At 38.6% G+C, this 13,392-nt stretch overlaps 1 protein-coding gene across 5 annotated transcripts in view; it reads right to left on the bottom strand.

Moving 5' to 3' along the window:
• The window catches only part of LOC101477391 (nck-associated protein 5), a 102,640-nt gene that overhangs the window by 62,309 nt on the left and 26,939 nt on the right, over positions 1-13,392 (bottom strand). For all 5 annotated transcript variants that reach the window (XM_004559097.3, XM_004559098.3, XM_004559100.3 and 2 more), the window contains exons 3-5: positions 10,295-10,385; positions 7,171-7,341; positions 222-290 (exon numbers count right to left, since the gene is read on the bottom strand). In XM_004559097.3, the coding sequence (XP_004559154.2) occupies positions 222-290; positions 7,171-7,341; positions 10,295-10,385 (331 nt within the window). The remainder of the gene's footprint in view (positions 1-221; positions 291-7,170; positions 7,342-10,294; positions 10,386-13,392) is intronic.

The following is a 13,392-nucleotide window of genomic DNA, read 5'->3' as shown; positions in this document are numbered from 1 at the left end:
TATGAGGACTGACTCACTGTAGGTTGGTACTGTATACCAGCTAAATTTTTCAGACCCTAAAAATGCCATTTACTGGAGAATGACCATTTTTGGTGGTACAAATCAGTGCAAATATAAGCCTTAATTATAAGCCTTATAAGCCTTAATTATTAATGAAAAATAAAAGTGTGATTTCATTGTAAATACATGCTGTATATCTTCTGCAGTGTGGGAGCACTCACCTCATCCAAACAGCGTTCGTACTGCTTCCTCTGGTTATCGTTTTCCATCGACAGAGCCGAGTTTTCTGCCTGCAGACACAAAACGCACGCATGCAAACTGCATTAATAATTTCTGAACGCACTCATATAAATAAGAAAATAAACAAAAATATGTAGGATAGAAAATGTGATTAATTATAGAACTATGAGAAACGTTAAAGGTCTTGATGCTGTTTTCTCTGGATGGAGGTGAGTTGTCTATCTAGACAGTACTCTCCCTGAAGCACTTGGATTTGTTGGTTTCACTGGAGAGAGATGGTCGTAAATGAACGATGCCTTAAATTTCAGGCATCCCAACTTAATCCTGCAGACCCTCACTGTGTCTGCGAGGCTGACCTGAGGTACCTCAGCTATAATTCAATTACTGACAGAGGTTCAGGCCCGACACCATTCTGGGAACTCAGCGGGCGACTTTCTACACAAGTGATTATTCTTGTAAATCTGAAAGGCCAGGCCACCTGAGCTGGCTTGTTTTCACTTAGTGTTGTGGGCAACTCCTCGGAACAACAAGTTCACAGAAGATCACAGAAATGGCTGATCACAGGAATGAACAGAGTTCAAAGAAGAACTCGCCCCACACAGATCAACACCACCTGTATCCCTGTGCAGCAGGCAGAGGTAAACAACACAGTATTTCAGCAGCTGAAATGATGCTGATTACTGGCTTCAGGCGTGAGGAAACGGTTTACTTGACTCTTAAAATGAGAACTTTGGAGATTTAAATGTGGGTTAGGTAGCTTTGTCATGTTTTAAACCCTCATTTTCTATTGAAGTCTAAACTGACTAACTTAATAAATAAGACATCCCCCGACTCTTTTGGAAGAGGACTGAGGTCACATTGACCTTTTGTCCTTCACATAGACTGTTAGAGGGATCTGTGACTTTCTGCTCCAAGTGCCTAAATTCCCCGTTTGGTTAAAGCATCTACAGGAAGCCACGCCGGCTAAAGTCAACTTAGAAATGAAGTCCACCCGTCAGACTCGCTGGTCACACCTGGTTTAAAGAACAAGATGGCGATGGACAAAACATCTTGAAGCTTCATAACCACTGAGTGGCATCTTTCATACTGTCTATGAATCCTAGCTAGCCAGCTCTAACTTAGCATCTGTCTGGCATTGGCTGCTGTGTCTTGTGCAGCTTGGCTGTGTCAGTGTGTGTCTTTGTCCTGTCTTCCTCCTCTCGCTCCTAACTGGTCACAGCAGTTGGCCACCCCTCCCTGAGCCTGGTTCATCCAGAGCTTTCTTCCTGTTAAAAGGGAGTTTTTCCTTCCCACTGTCCCCAAGTGCTTGCTCATAGAGGGTCATTTGATTGTTGGGGTTTGCTCTATCTTATTGAAGGTTTTTTTTTTTATATATAATGCAAAGCACCTTGAGATAAGATAGATAAGATAAGATACCTTTATTAGTCCCACGAGTGGGAAATTTCATGTCTGGGCAACTGGGCAACTGTTATTGTGATTTGGCACTATATAAATGAACTGAACTGGACTGAATTGTCATTATACTGATACTTGTGTAAAGTGTAGAAGTAAATTTAAATCTAATTTGATATACAAAGAGGTGTTTACAAAGGTTATAAAGCTAGTTATGTAGCTATTTGGTGGTTACGTGTTTTGATATTTACATGTTTACATGTTTGAATGTTTAGACATGCATGTTCAAACATGTAATAAGTATGTGTTATATCTACCTGGTTGTTTTCCCTGTTTTGTATAAGATTTCCTGGCTTCTGAGAGGCCAGTGAATTATTCATGGGGTGCGGCACACAGGAACTGTGGGTTGTTGTTGCTGTGTGCTGAGAGTAACGCGGCTGCTAAAAAGTTATCCGTCTCCATCTTGCTGTTCCTAATTATTCAGAGAGATTCCAAACCATCTAGTGAACCCTCACGTTACACTTGCATGAAGTATATCTGCTGGTATCGCAGTACATACAGTCCTATGCATGTCTTATAGTGTTTGCAAATACAAGCTGTGCGTTTGTGCGTGTGCAAGTTCTGGTACTGTACTTTGAGTCTTTCAGCCTGTTATGTTATGAGTTCACACTTGCTCTTGCAGTTGCATTACACCATCTTTACAAATGAGCCTGATGGATTAATGTGTCAATGTGTAGATTGCAAGTAAAAAAAAAAGTTTATAGGTGTCAATCAATCTGGCTTGAAATAAATTGTTTTTGCATCTGCGAAACATATTAAACCCCCACAAAGTGATCCTGCATGTACAGATAAATCACTTGCAAAGCTGTAAATGTTTGGCAGCGCGCTTACAGTCGGGCTCCCTCGTCCTTGTTTGTGCACCGTTAACTTGTTTGATCTGCAGAAACCATCACATCAATCAGTGTTTCAGACTTAACTGTCAACTTTCACTGAAAACTCAGACTTGGTGGAGGAGCTGAGCAGTTCAGCAGTTCCCCTCAGTTAGAAGAAAGTCCGTTCACTCTGTTTTTATTATTTATATTCTCACTTTTTGGAGGTTTTCAAAGCAAATATTTTACTTTCTGTGGCGGACTATGTGGAAGGTGCCCAAGTGTGCCATAATGACTGGAAAGTAGTTTGAACCTAAATTGAAAACTCTCTAATGTGCATCTCTCTCTCACTCTTCAGTTTGACATTAAAGTTTAATTACAATGTGGATAAAATAAAGGCAGCCACCATGAAGAAGCAACAGCGTGAAAGCCACAAAAACACACTCCGAATCATCCATTTAGGGTCATCAGAGTAGGCAGGAAAATTGATGCAATTTAAGGTGTTCTTTTATTTTAAAAAACCATCATTAATGACAAACTCGTTATACAGGCTTTGACCAGGTTATTACCAAGGAAAATTAACTTTCACTAAAATATCACTGCAAATCATGCATGGACTGATGCCGGAAATCACTAAACTCATGCTGGATGCAAAATTAGACACACATACTGTACAGTGCTATGAAAAAGTATCCACCAGCATCCTGACTTCTTATTCTTTTGCATATTTGTCACACTTACATGTTTCAGATCACCAAACAAATGTTTATGCCATGCAAAGATTACTTGACTTAATAAAGAAAGCAGTTTAATTTGTTAAAGGAAATAAATTATCCAAACTGTGTGAAAAAGTAATCGCCCCCCTTGTTGGCCTCTATTAGCTGGTTGGGGCACCCTTGGGAGCAAAAACTGTAATCAAGCATTTAATATAACTGGCAACAAGTCTTTCACATCACTGTGGAGGAATTTTTTGCCTGATCTTCTTTGCAGAATTGTTTTATTTCAGCCTCGACCTACATCTGAGGTTTTTCAAGCTCAATTCTTATTTACCTCCAGGGTTTGACTTGGCCACTCAAATTTTGGTTTCAGGCAGACTTCCTGTTTTGTTTCAGATGATTGTCCTGCCTCATAGGCTAAGAGCAGCTGAGCTTCAAGGCAGGAATTTATGGCTGGACGTTCTCCTTCAGAAGAATCATGAATTCAGTAAAAGGCAGAATTCATGGTTCCATCAATTACGGCAAGTCATCCTGAAGCAGCAAAGCAGCCGCAGACCATTACACTACCGCCACCATGTCTGACTGCTGGTATGAGGTTTGAGTCCCATTACAATCCAGATGTAATGGGACTCAAACCTTCCAAAAAGTTAAGCTTTTTCTTGTCAGTCCACAGAATATTTTCTGAAAGTCTTTGGGATCATCAGGATGGTTTTTCCCAAATGTGAGATGAGCCTTTGTGTTATTTATGGTCAGCAGTGATTTTTGTCTTGAACTCTCCCATGGATTCCATTTTTGCAGAGTCTCTTTCTTATTGTTGAATCATGAATTCTGACCTTAACTGAGACATGATAAACCTATGGTTCTTTAATGTTGTTCTGGGTTCTTTTGTGACCTTGACCTCCTGACTCGTTGATGTGCTCTTGGAATAATTTTAGTCAGCCAGTTACTCCTGTGGCCACTTCACCACCAGTCCAAGTTTTCTTCATTTTTAGATAATGGCTCCCACCGTAGTGCAACGGAATCCAACGACTAAGAAATGGTTTTATAACCCTTACCATACTGATAGATGTGTTGCTTTTTCAGATCTTTTTGCCTATTTCAATTTGTCAGACAGCTTCTGTTTAAGTCATTTCTTGATACAACAGGTTTTAAAAAAATTTAAAACTTTGAAAACTGTTAAATTTTAAAAAAGAAAGAAATGTATGATCAGTAACCCCATTAAAAAGAAGAATTTGTATCCCTGAAGCAGCAGCAGATTAAATTTCATGAGTATTTCATGGACTGCTGTGAGACTGTGTTGAACAGCCAACAGAACAACACAAGCAAAGCCGAGTGAATTCACTCTTTTTTTTTCTCTGTTTTTCTTCTGTGAGGCTTTTCAGTGGATATAAGCTCCATCAATAATGGCTGCCCGAGATCTCAGCAGATGGCGAGTCCTATGACCTATTCAGCAGGGAAGATGTAACGGGGGGTGGGGGGGTGCATACTGTACATTCACTGGAACACTGACTCCAAATGTTAACTACCCTGGCAGCCTTTTAATTATCACCTCCTGGATATGAATAACTCCTTTGTCTTCTGCAGTTTCTGTGCCCTTAGGACCGCGCTTCGACATAATAGAGCCTCTTTTGTTGTCCTATTCAAAGATGGACAGAGGCCTTACAAAACACGATGTGTGTGCTTGTTTTTCTTCTGCTTTGCTCACTGTTTAAAAAAAATGAAAGCACCATACAGACTTGGATGCTCTGAGCAACATATAATGGCTGTTAATTATCATTTGCAAGCAATTCAATTTACCCCTTAACATCCACCAGGTTACTGGCAAACCATGTAGGGGTAGGGTTATGCCTGCACATTGTCCACATGCTAAAAAAGCATAGTTTCAGAAACTAGAAGATTTATGTGTTAATTTAAAGTCTCGTACATGCCATTGGACAACAAGATTTCCTTCTGAATATGCGAAATAACTGAAAATGCCATACAAAAATGTGACCCTAAATCTAAATCTGAACAGGTAACGTGTAACCTAGTTAATGTAGGGTTCCCATGGGTCATTAAAAAGTCTTAAATTTTGAAATGAAAGGAAATTTTTTAAATAGGTTTTAAATTGGTTAAAAATATTGCTACTGACTATAATTTCTATATATTAGTAAATCCGTATCAAATAAATTTATTTTAGGGTGTAATTACATGGTCTGTAACACTAGGGGGTGCTATACTACTAAAATAGTTCTACTATTACACAATAACCCAGTCGCACTAGAGTAAAAATAGGATGGCAACCACCCTACGACAAGGAAAACTAGATGGTTGATAGTTCAGCACGCTCAAACTCATCATTCTATTACAAGGTGATAGCAAGTTTGCTGGGCTCCCACACTGCAGCAGATTTGTCACTATCGGGAAGAATCTGTGGTTCTGGCTGTAAGTAGTGATTTTATATTTAATGGTAATTTCTTTGGATGTGATTGGACAACAGATTTGCAAAAGATGAAAACAGATAAGTGACAGATAACTGACCAATTTTTCACAGTTAATAATTTATTATCACAAACAAATTGCATGTAATTGCCAGCCTGACAGAACGAACGCATCTTATTGCCATTCGGACTCACCAAAGTCACTGTGAAGATGGCGGCTGACTGTGACTGGTTGCAATACTGGTCTTGTCTTCAAAGCAGCCATTTCAGAGGCAATGAGATCGCAGCTTTGGTAATTCTGGTTGTGCTTCAATTTCCAACCACTGTTTCATCTTGTTTTTATCTGTGAAAACCGCTATTGGTAAAACTCTGGATTTTGTAAAGATCAACAAAACTATTATTTATAACACAAGAAAACCAACGATGCCACTTTTGTCTTTAACTTTATTTATCAGCAGTGCTCATACAAGGACTTAAAAAACTTCAACAATCACAGAGAAACTGAACTGTTTCCATTATTGTCCACAGGCTCTGTGGTGTCCCACATAATGACCCACCCAAACGGTTTACAACACCTAGTTTTAATTGTTTTCAATTAACTATGCACCACCCATCAAATTTAACTTCTTCAGCTCCAGCTGAATATATATAGCACATATATAAATGTGACTTACCTACCAAAATAAAAAAATGTAGCGCCATTATCAAATGGCTTTCCTAAAACAGGAAAATAAGATGAACTAATGCTAATTTTAGGGCCAGCAGCTGCTGGGTATGACAGAAACCCTGCTGACAATTACTGAAAATCCTAAATTCAAGTGACTTTTTCACATTACTTGTGTTTTCTGCCCAGAAGTCAGAAATCCAAAGAAATTAACTTCAGTGTCATGTGAATCTCGTGGTTGCTTTGTTTTATGTTCTATATAATTTAAAGGAGAAATGGATCTGGGTTCTTATGGCGTAAGGTCTTAAGAAGCATTGCTTTCGTTTTCTTTTAATAATGGTGCAGGAACTCTGTGTTAAGAGGCTGACTTGAATAACATAGACATTTAAAAACTATGTGTTTAATGCTCCCTGCTTCTGGGAGATTTGAGTTTTTCTTCTGATTTCTTTAATAATGTAAAGCACTCTAGGCTTCGGCTAACACTTTTACATTTCATCACCACATAATGTTGTCTGACACCTTGTGAATGGCATCTTGAAGCTATAACAGCACAATCTGCTTACCTGCTGTTGACCTCACTGTTTTTGAGAGTGGGAAAAACTAACACATAGTTTATATTCTTAACCGGTCACGGTGAAAGCATTAGGGGTGGCCTACAACCACATAATTTTGCAACCATTAACACCTACTCAATAACCCTTCCTACATAAAGATACAGCAGTCAGAGTTATGTTCATCCAATGCCACCTGTTTATTTCTAACCATCAAATGTAATATGTTTAATTAAACATATTTCTCAGTCTGACATGGTGAAAGTGAAAAGTTGTGGACGAAGCCTAAGAACTGGACCGTGCAATCCACTTTATTACCTCGAGCGCTCTGAGCCGCTCCAACAGGGGATTGCTGTCCTTTGAATTGTCCTCTAAACCGCCGTCGCCACCACCGGCCTCGGGCGAGGTGGACATCTCTGTTGTTGGTGTGGCAGATGTGGGACCCTCCAGACTGTCCTGTTGCTTCCACATTTCCTCCAGGAGTTTGTCCTGGAAAGCAGAGAGCATATCAAACATGCATGCCTTGGAGTCACAAAGAGATGAAAACTAAATGCTCCATATTCCATAAAGCTCCAGTTATAAGAGCAATAAATCTTGATGAGCTGCACACTGAGAGCTGCAGCCACTGCATAAATAAAGCTGCTCTGCTTCACTTCAAAGATTTATTAAACTTCTATTATTTATGCTAAAATGTGCCAGCTAGTGCTCTAGGCTACTGGATTATGTAGACATTAAAAAGAAGAGGCTCCAAAATGGAGTCTTGGGGAACTCCATACCATTTATCTACACTTAAATTAGACCCACTGTGCTTTTTCCTTTTTGATTGTCTCATATTACCTGTAACTGGGATGGATTTTCATATTAAACATGGCTAAGGTTTAAAATAATAAGGTCAAAGAATGTAGACGTAATCCCTGTGAGACAAAAGCTCAGACGGCACACTGCTCTAAACATTTAGTTTCACACATTTTTTTTCCAATCTTGGCTCTCTATGATGTCATAGAGATGAGATATCTCTATTATGGTCATTTAAGGCACACAGCTTTGGCTATGGGCACAGAAACTCCACCCACATATTGTTTGCGAGTGGCAGCCAATAAGAATAAAGTTGGCATAAAGGGGGAGGGGCTATAATGGATTGTCTGTACTCGTACACGTGTATTTTGGCACTTTTTCTGTGTGCTGTGGACTTTTGTCGACACATGAACGGCATTTTGGACACTGAAAACTGAGCTTTTCACAAACTCCTGCCACAGTGAAGATTTTCAAAGACTCAGTTTCTGCATTTAGACACGAACAAAGTCAGCATCAAAGGTGTGCACCTTTGGGATGCTAGTTTAGCTCAGTGGGTGAGCAGGTATGCCACATGACCACAGTTTGTGCCTTCCATCTCTTTCTCCACTTTCTTCACCACAAATGTGCCCCTAAAAAATAGTCTCCAAAAAAAAGGGCTTTTATCTCCTCTTTTCATGTCAGAATGTGTTATTGTATGTGGACTGGACTGGTCAACGTTTCTTCAAGGTTAGAGTTATATTACCTCCTGTTGCTTTGACATGCTCTTGACAACACTTAAGATGGTTTTTCTGTTTTACTATTTTATTATTATTATGGTATGAATCAGAATACTTTATCGATCCCAGAGAAAATTATGTAATGTAAGGATTATTCTGAACTGTGAATCATGCAAAGCTACTCTAGGAAAGTCAGGAATAAGAACATGTTAGAAGTAAACAGTCCCTATTCTTTAGATGGTATTAGAACAGATTTAGCAGTGAAATAAGTAGCACTTAGCCTTTTTCCCAGTCATGGATCAAGCATAGTCTTAGACTAAATGAAAACTTTCAATTAAACTTCAACTGGGAAAAGTATTTAGTCTGAGATTAGTGATAATCCATGTCAGAGAAAATAATTCCCACACTTTCAGTGGATATAAGTTAAGACCTTAAAAAGAGCTGAGCTGCCTCTGTGATGTTCTCATCATTTTACTGATACTGAGTTACAGAGTAAATGGAGTTTACAACATAGAATATAAAAGTACTGTATGTAGATGTTTGGAGACAGTGGCAGGAAGCAGAGCTGAAGATGCTCAGACTTTCACTGGGATTGACCAGGATGGACAAGTTTGAAATAGATACATCAGAGAGACTCTTTGGTTTTGAGGATTTGGAAAGAAATTTAGAGAGTCAAAGCTGAGATGGTTTGTAGACGTGCAGAGGAGGGATAAAGGATATACTGAACAAAGGATGTTGAATATGGGTCTGACAGGGAGGAGGAAAAGAGGAAGACCTCAGAGGAGGTTCATGGATGTAGTGAAGGAGGGCATGCAGGGGATGCTGTGACACAAAAAGATCCTAGAAATACTGTGGTGACTACTAAAGTGAGCGCTGAGAGAAGAAGATAACATACAATACATGGAGTATATGTAGCAGTGTAGGACATCCTTTTCTTTTTCCCATCACTGTTTTGGTTGATACACACAGTTCAAGCAATCTAAGCTTCATGCATTTTGCACTCTAATGTGTTTTTTGGAGCATCACTCATAGATGATAAACTGCCTGCACATGAGGCTGGCCCTTAATACAATGATGCATCATCTTTCACTTTGCATTATTAGTATAAAACTGCAGAATACAAACATTAAAAAAAGCTTTGACTCAAACAGGAGAAGATGGATCGAAGTATGAAAAGGACAAGATGGATAACGCTGAGATTCCTAATTATGAGACTTGTTTGCATTTGCTATACGGTTCATTAGCTCCTGTGATTTGCACATTTAGCCACACCAACATTACTCATAAACAACATCAAAGCTGAAGATCTGGAGCATGTGTGACTCTGTGTTCCCACAACACAATAAAATTATTGCATTGTGGGGACTTGGATCTATCTGGAGACACAACGCAGACCCCCGCAAGCTAAACTATTGCATCATTATTGGTAGTACCATAAACACGATATTTTTTCATAAACATAAATATCTAAAAAGACTGTGTGGAAAAAGTATTTTAAATGTATTCATTGATCCCTAGTCATATGCAGTTGCATGGATGGATATTCCCATGCGTACAGCAGGTTTTAAAACTATGCATCATCCCAGCAAAGTGTCCATTATTATATATATATTTTTAATACTCCAGCAAGCACATGAAAATGAACCACATCAACCACCCACTTCTACACAAAGCATAAATGTATTATAAACTTGATTAAAAACAAAAAAGGAATTTTAAAGTGAGATCAATAGTGTATCTAAAAGTAAATCACCCCGTGTATTTCATCTATATAGTAAATGAAAAATATCATCTGTTAATTTATTTTCTTGTTAGAGTTCAAGACATTATTGCAAATAATGTTTGTAATTTGTCTGTTTCACATTATTTCAGATTTTTCTGAAACTTCCATACCCGAAAGAAAGAACTTGTGACTGAAAGTGTGTTGGTACCTTGTATGCTTTCATTAGGTCCAGTGGGTCCACCTTGGGCCCTTCCAGTGAGTCCTGGTTCTGTAGTAGCGTTCGCACCGTCTCCTCCATGCTGTGGTTAGGAAGAAAACAAACCTGTTAAAATATAATCTTCTTAATGAGAGATAAATTAATTGCAATTAAGTGTTGCAGGACATGTAAAAGGCTAATTATTATTGTGGATAATTTATATTTTAGAATACATTTTAACCATAGACATTTTATGGCACAGCTGCTGCTCCTCCACATCAATTTGAGCCAGCTGAAGTGGTTCAAGCGCTGCCCGGAACCCCCCAGCCCTCATCCTGGAGGAGACCCAGTGAAAACTAGAGAGATTATACCTCTATGGCTCTCAATTGACTTGGTTTCTTTCCAGAAGTGCTCAAGGAGGCTGCTGAACAGAGGGAGTAAGGTTATATCCCTGCTAGCAGCTCTGTGAAACTCATGACTTAAAATCTAATCTCAGTTTAATGGGAAATAGTTTTTATATCTTGTTCCCTATTACCATTTTCTATGTTATCCTGCTATCACTGGTTAGAATCAGGGAGCATTGGCCTCTGTGGGCAACTCAGTCTCTGCAGTGCTGTTAAAAAAAACCCTAACTTCTCTGAGATATACATGAGGTGCATTTTGGTGTCTGGGATACAGCTAGACTTTTCAGCCGCTGACACCAAATACCATTTGTTGTGGTGTTTTACATTTTTCACACATGATCGCCAAAAAAGGGCCTAAAGTTTCCCTTTCTCACATGTAGCACAGAGCAGGAAACGCTTCAGACTCTTCTCACAACTGGAAATACTGGACACGGGCACAGGCAGCAACATTATTGATGCCCACCTAAGCCTGCACCTTTCTCACAATGGGGACATGCGTAGAAAAATCCAAGACCCTGGTGAAAGGTTAGGTTTAAGCCTCAAAAATACTTGTTTAGGTTCAGGAAAACATGAAGGTTTAGTTTAAAATGCACAATTTTGCAACATTAACCTCTTCATGTTGAAAAATTGCACTACTCTGAATCAACTGCATTTACATGTGACAACAAGAATTCCTAACCAAGCATCCATTTCATCTAAGTCATTGAACCCGCTCCAGGCAGTGGATTAACCAATAAGACAACTGTTTAGTAACCAAAATTTTCTTAACACATCTCACAGAAACTTGAAGGAAAGTCAGAGACTGATCACTGGATTCATCATCTGGGTACCAGGAAAACTTTAAAAGAACCCAACTGGACCAAAGTGATGGGCCACCTCACTGACAGTAAATGGTAAATGGACTGGTTCTTATATAGTACTGTTAAATTTTACTGGAGTACTCTAAGCATTCACACCCATTCATACCAGCAGTGTTTTTCTGTCTTTTCCATGTGCTTTCTAGCTAATATTCACACAAGGCTTAGTGTCTTGCCCGAGTATACTTTGGCATTCAGACTGGAGCAGCTGTGGATCAAACAACCAATCTTAATCTCTGATTATTAGATGACCTGCTGTACCCCTTAACTCATAATGCCAATACAGCTTATAAAAACAATTTCATTAACACATTTCGGAGACAGACATACTGGAAAAATATAGTTGTTATTACTTTTTGTTCATTCATATATTAAAACTAACCTCAGACTAAGACTCCATCCTCTGTTTAAATTTTGATAATGGGGTTACACCTTAACATTTGGGTCACTGACCAAATTCTCCTTAATCTAAAAGTTAATGATAAGGCAGATAGCGAGTAGAGACATTAACATGTCTGCAATACAATGTAACTTTTCCAGGCTGCTGGACAAAGTAATGAAGTTCACTAATTGGAAGCAAAGGTGTAGAACAGGGAATATGAAGCTGTTACCAGTTGATCTTTAATAGAACATCTCCACACTTTATAATTTATATGTTGGCTGCATGAGAATTTGACATAAGTTGCATAAGCTGCCACTGAGAGGACAGTTTTCCACAACTAATAACAAGACATAATTTTTTAGGTCCTCTACAATATAACATGATGTTAACTTCAAAAAACACAAAAAAAAGAGAGTATGTTATTAGGGCATTGCTACACAGTTGTAAACACAATTAGTCATTAGGTTTTTCCACTTAGCATTAGCTACTAACTTTCCATTGCAAAGCTAGTGTCCAATTATGGTTCCATCAATCTTGAAAAAACAAAACAAAACACAAGATTGTGCTACAATATAGATTTTCTGCATAATGGATTTTGTTTCCCCCTGTTAATTAAGGTAGATATCCAGCACTTGCATTAGCTACTCTCTCAAATGTCTGCTAATTCCTCTTAAAAAAAAAACCCTACTATATACAGTTGTTTCCTGATTAAAAAAATAAATGTCAGATAGCATGTCTTTTGGATTAGTTAATTTTCTTTCCACTTGTTTTTTCTCTTGTCAGTGCGCCCCAGGGTGGCTGTGGCTACAATGTAGCTTGCCATCACCAGTGTGTGAATGTGTGCATGAATGGGTGGATGACTGGATATGTAAAGCGCTTTGGGGTCCTTAGGGACTAGTAAAGCGCTATATAAATACAGGCCATTTACCATTTTACCATATGTTATTTGCTACAGTAACTTTATCTAGCAACACCTCAGTGGTACCCTCTTATACAAATACAGTTCTGTCCATCTAAAAATGAAAAACTAAAGCATACTCTAAAGAGTTGGTGTATTAGCAAGCAGCAATAGCTTTGGCTACTGACTTCCTGGTCCATCTTGTCCTATCAGTCATCAGTACTATCCACAGTCAAAGAAAGTAAAAAAAAAAAAAAGGGGGCACTTGAAGGAATCATTTGTCCTAATTAGCACATTTTGTTTTAAGTCTGTTTTTCTAGCCAAGATGAGCATCCGAGCTAATATGACACGTGAGCAAAGAGGCTAATGCTAGCGAACACTAATCAAATTCAAATTCAAATTCAAATTTTATTTGTCACGTACACAGTCATACACAGTACGATATGTAGTGAAATGCTTGGACAACTGCTCGTGACCTAAAGAAAACAAAAAAGGAAAAGGCTATGAATAAGATAGGAAATAAATATGCAAAATTAAAAAGGGTAAATTTAACTAGGAAGGAATAAAAT

The sequence above is a fragment of the Maylandia zebra genome, linkage group LG16 (genome assembly GCF_041146795.1).
Source record: "Maylandia zebra isolate NMK-2024a linkage group LG16, Mzebra_GT3a, whole genome shotgun sequence".
NCBI classification, from domain to species: Eukaryota; Metazoa; Chordata; class Actinopteri; order Cichliformes; family Cichlidae; genus Maylandia; species Maylandia zebra.
This window is presented reverse-complemented; position numbering and strand designations above follow the sequence as displayed.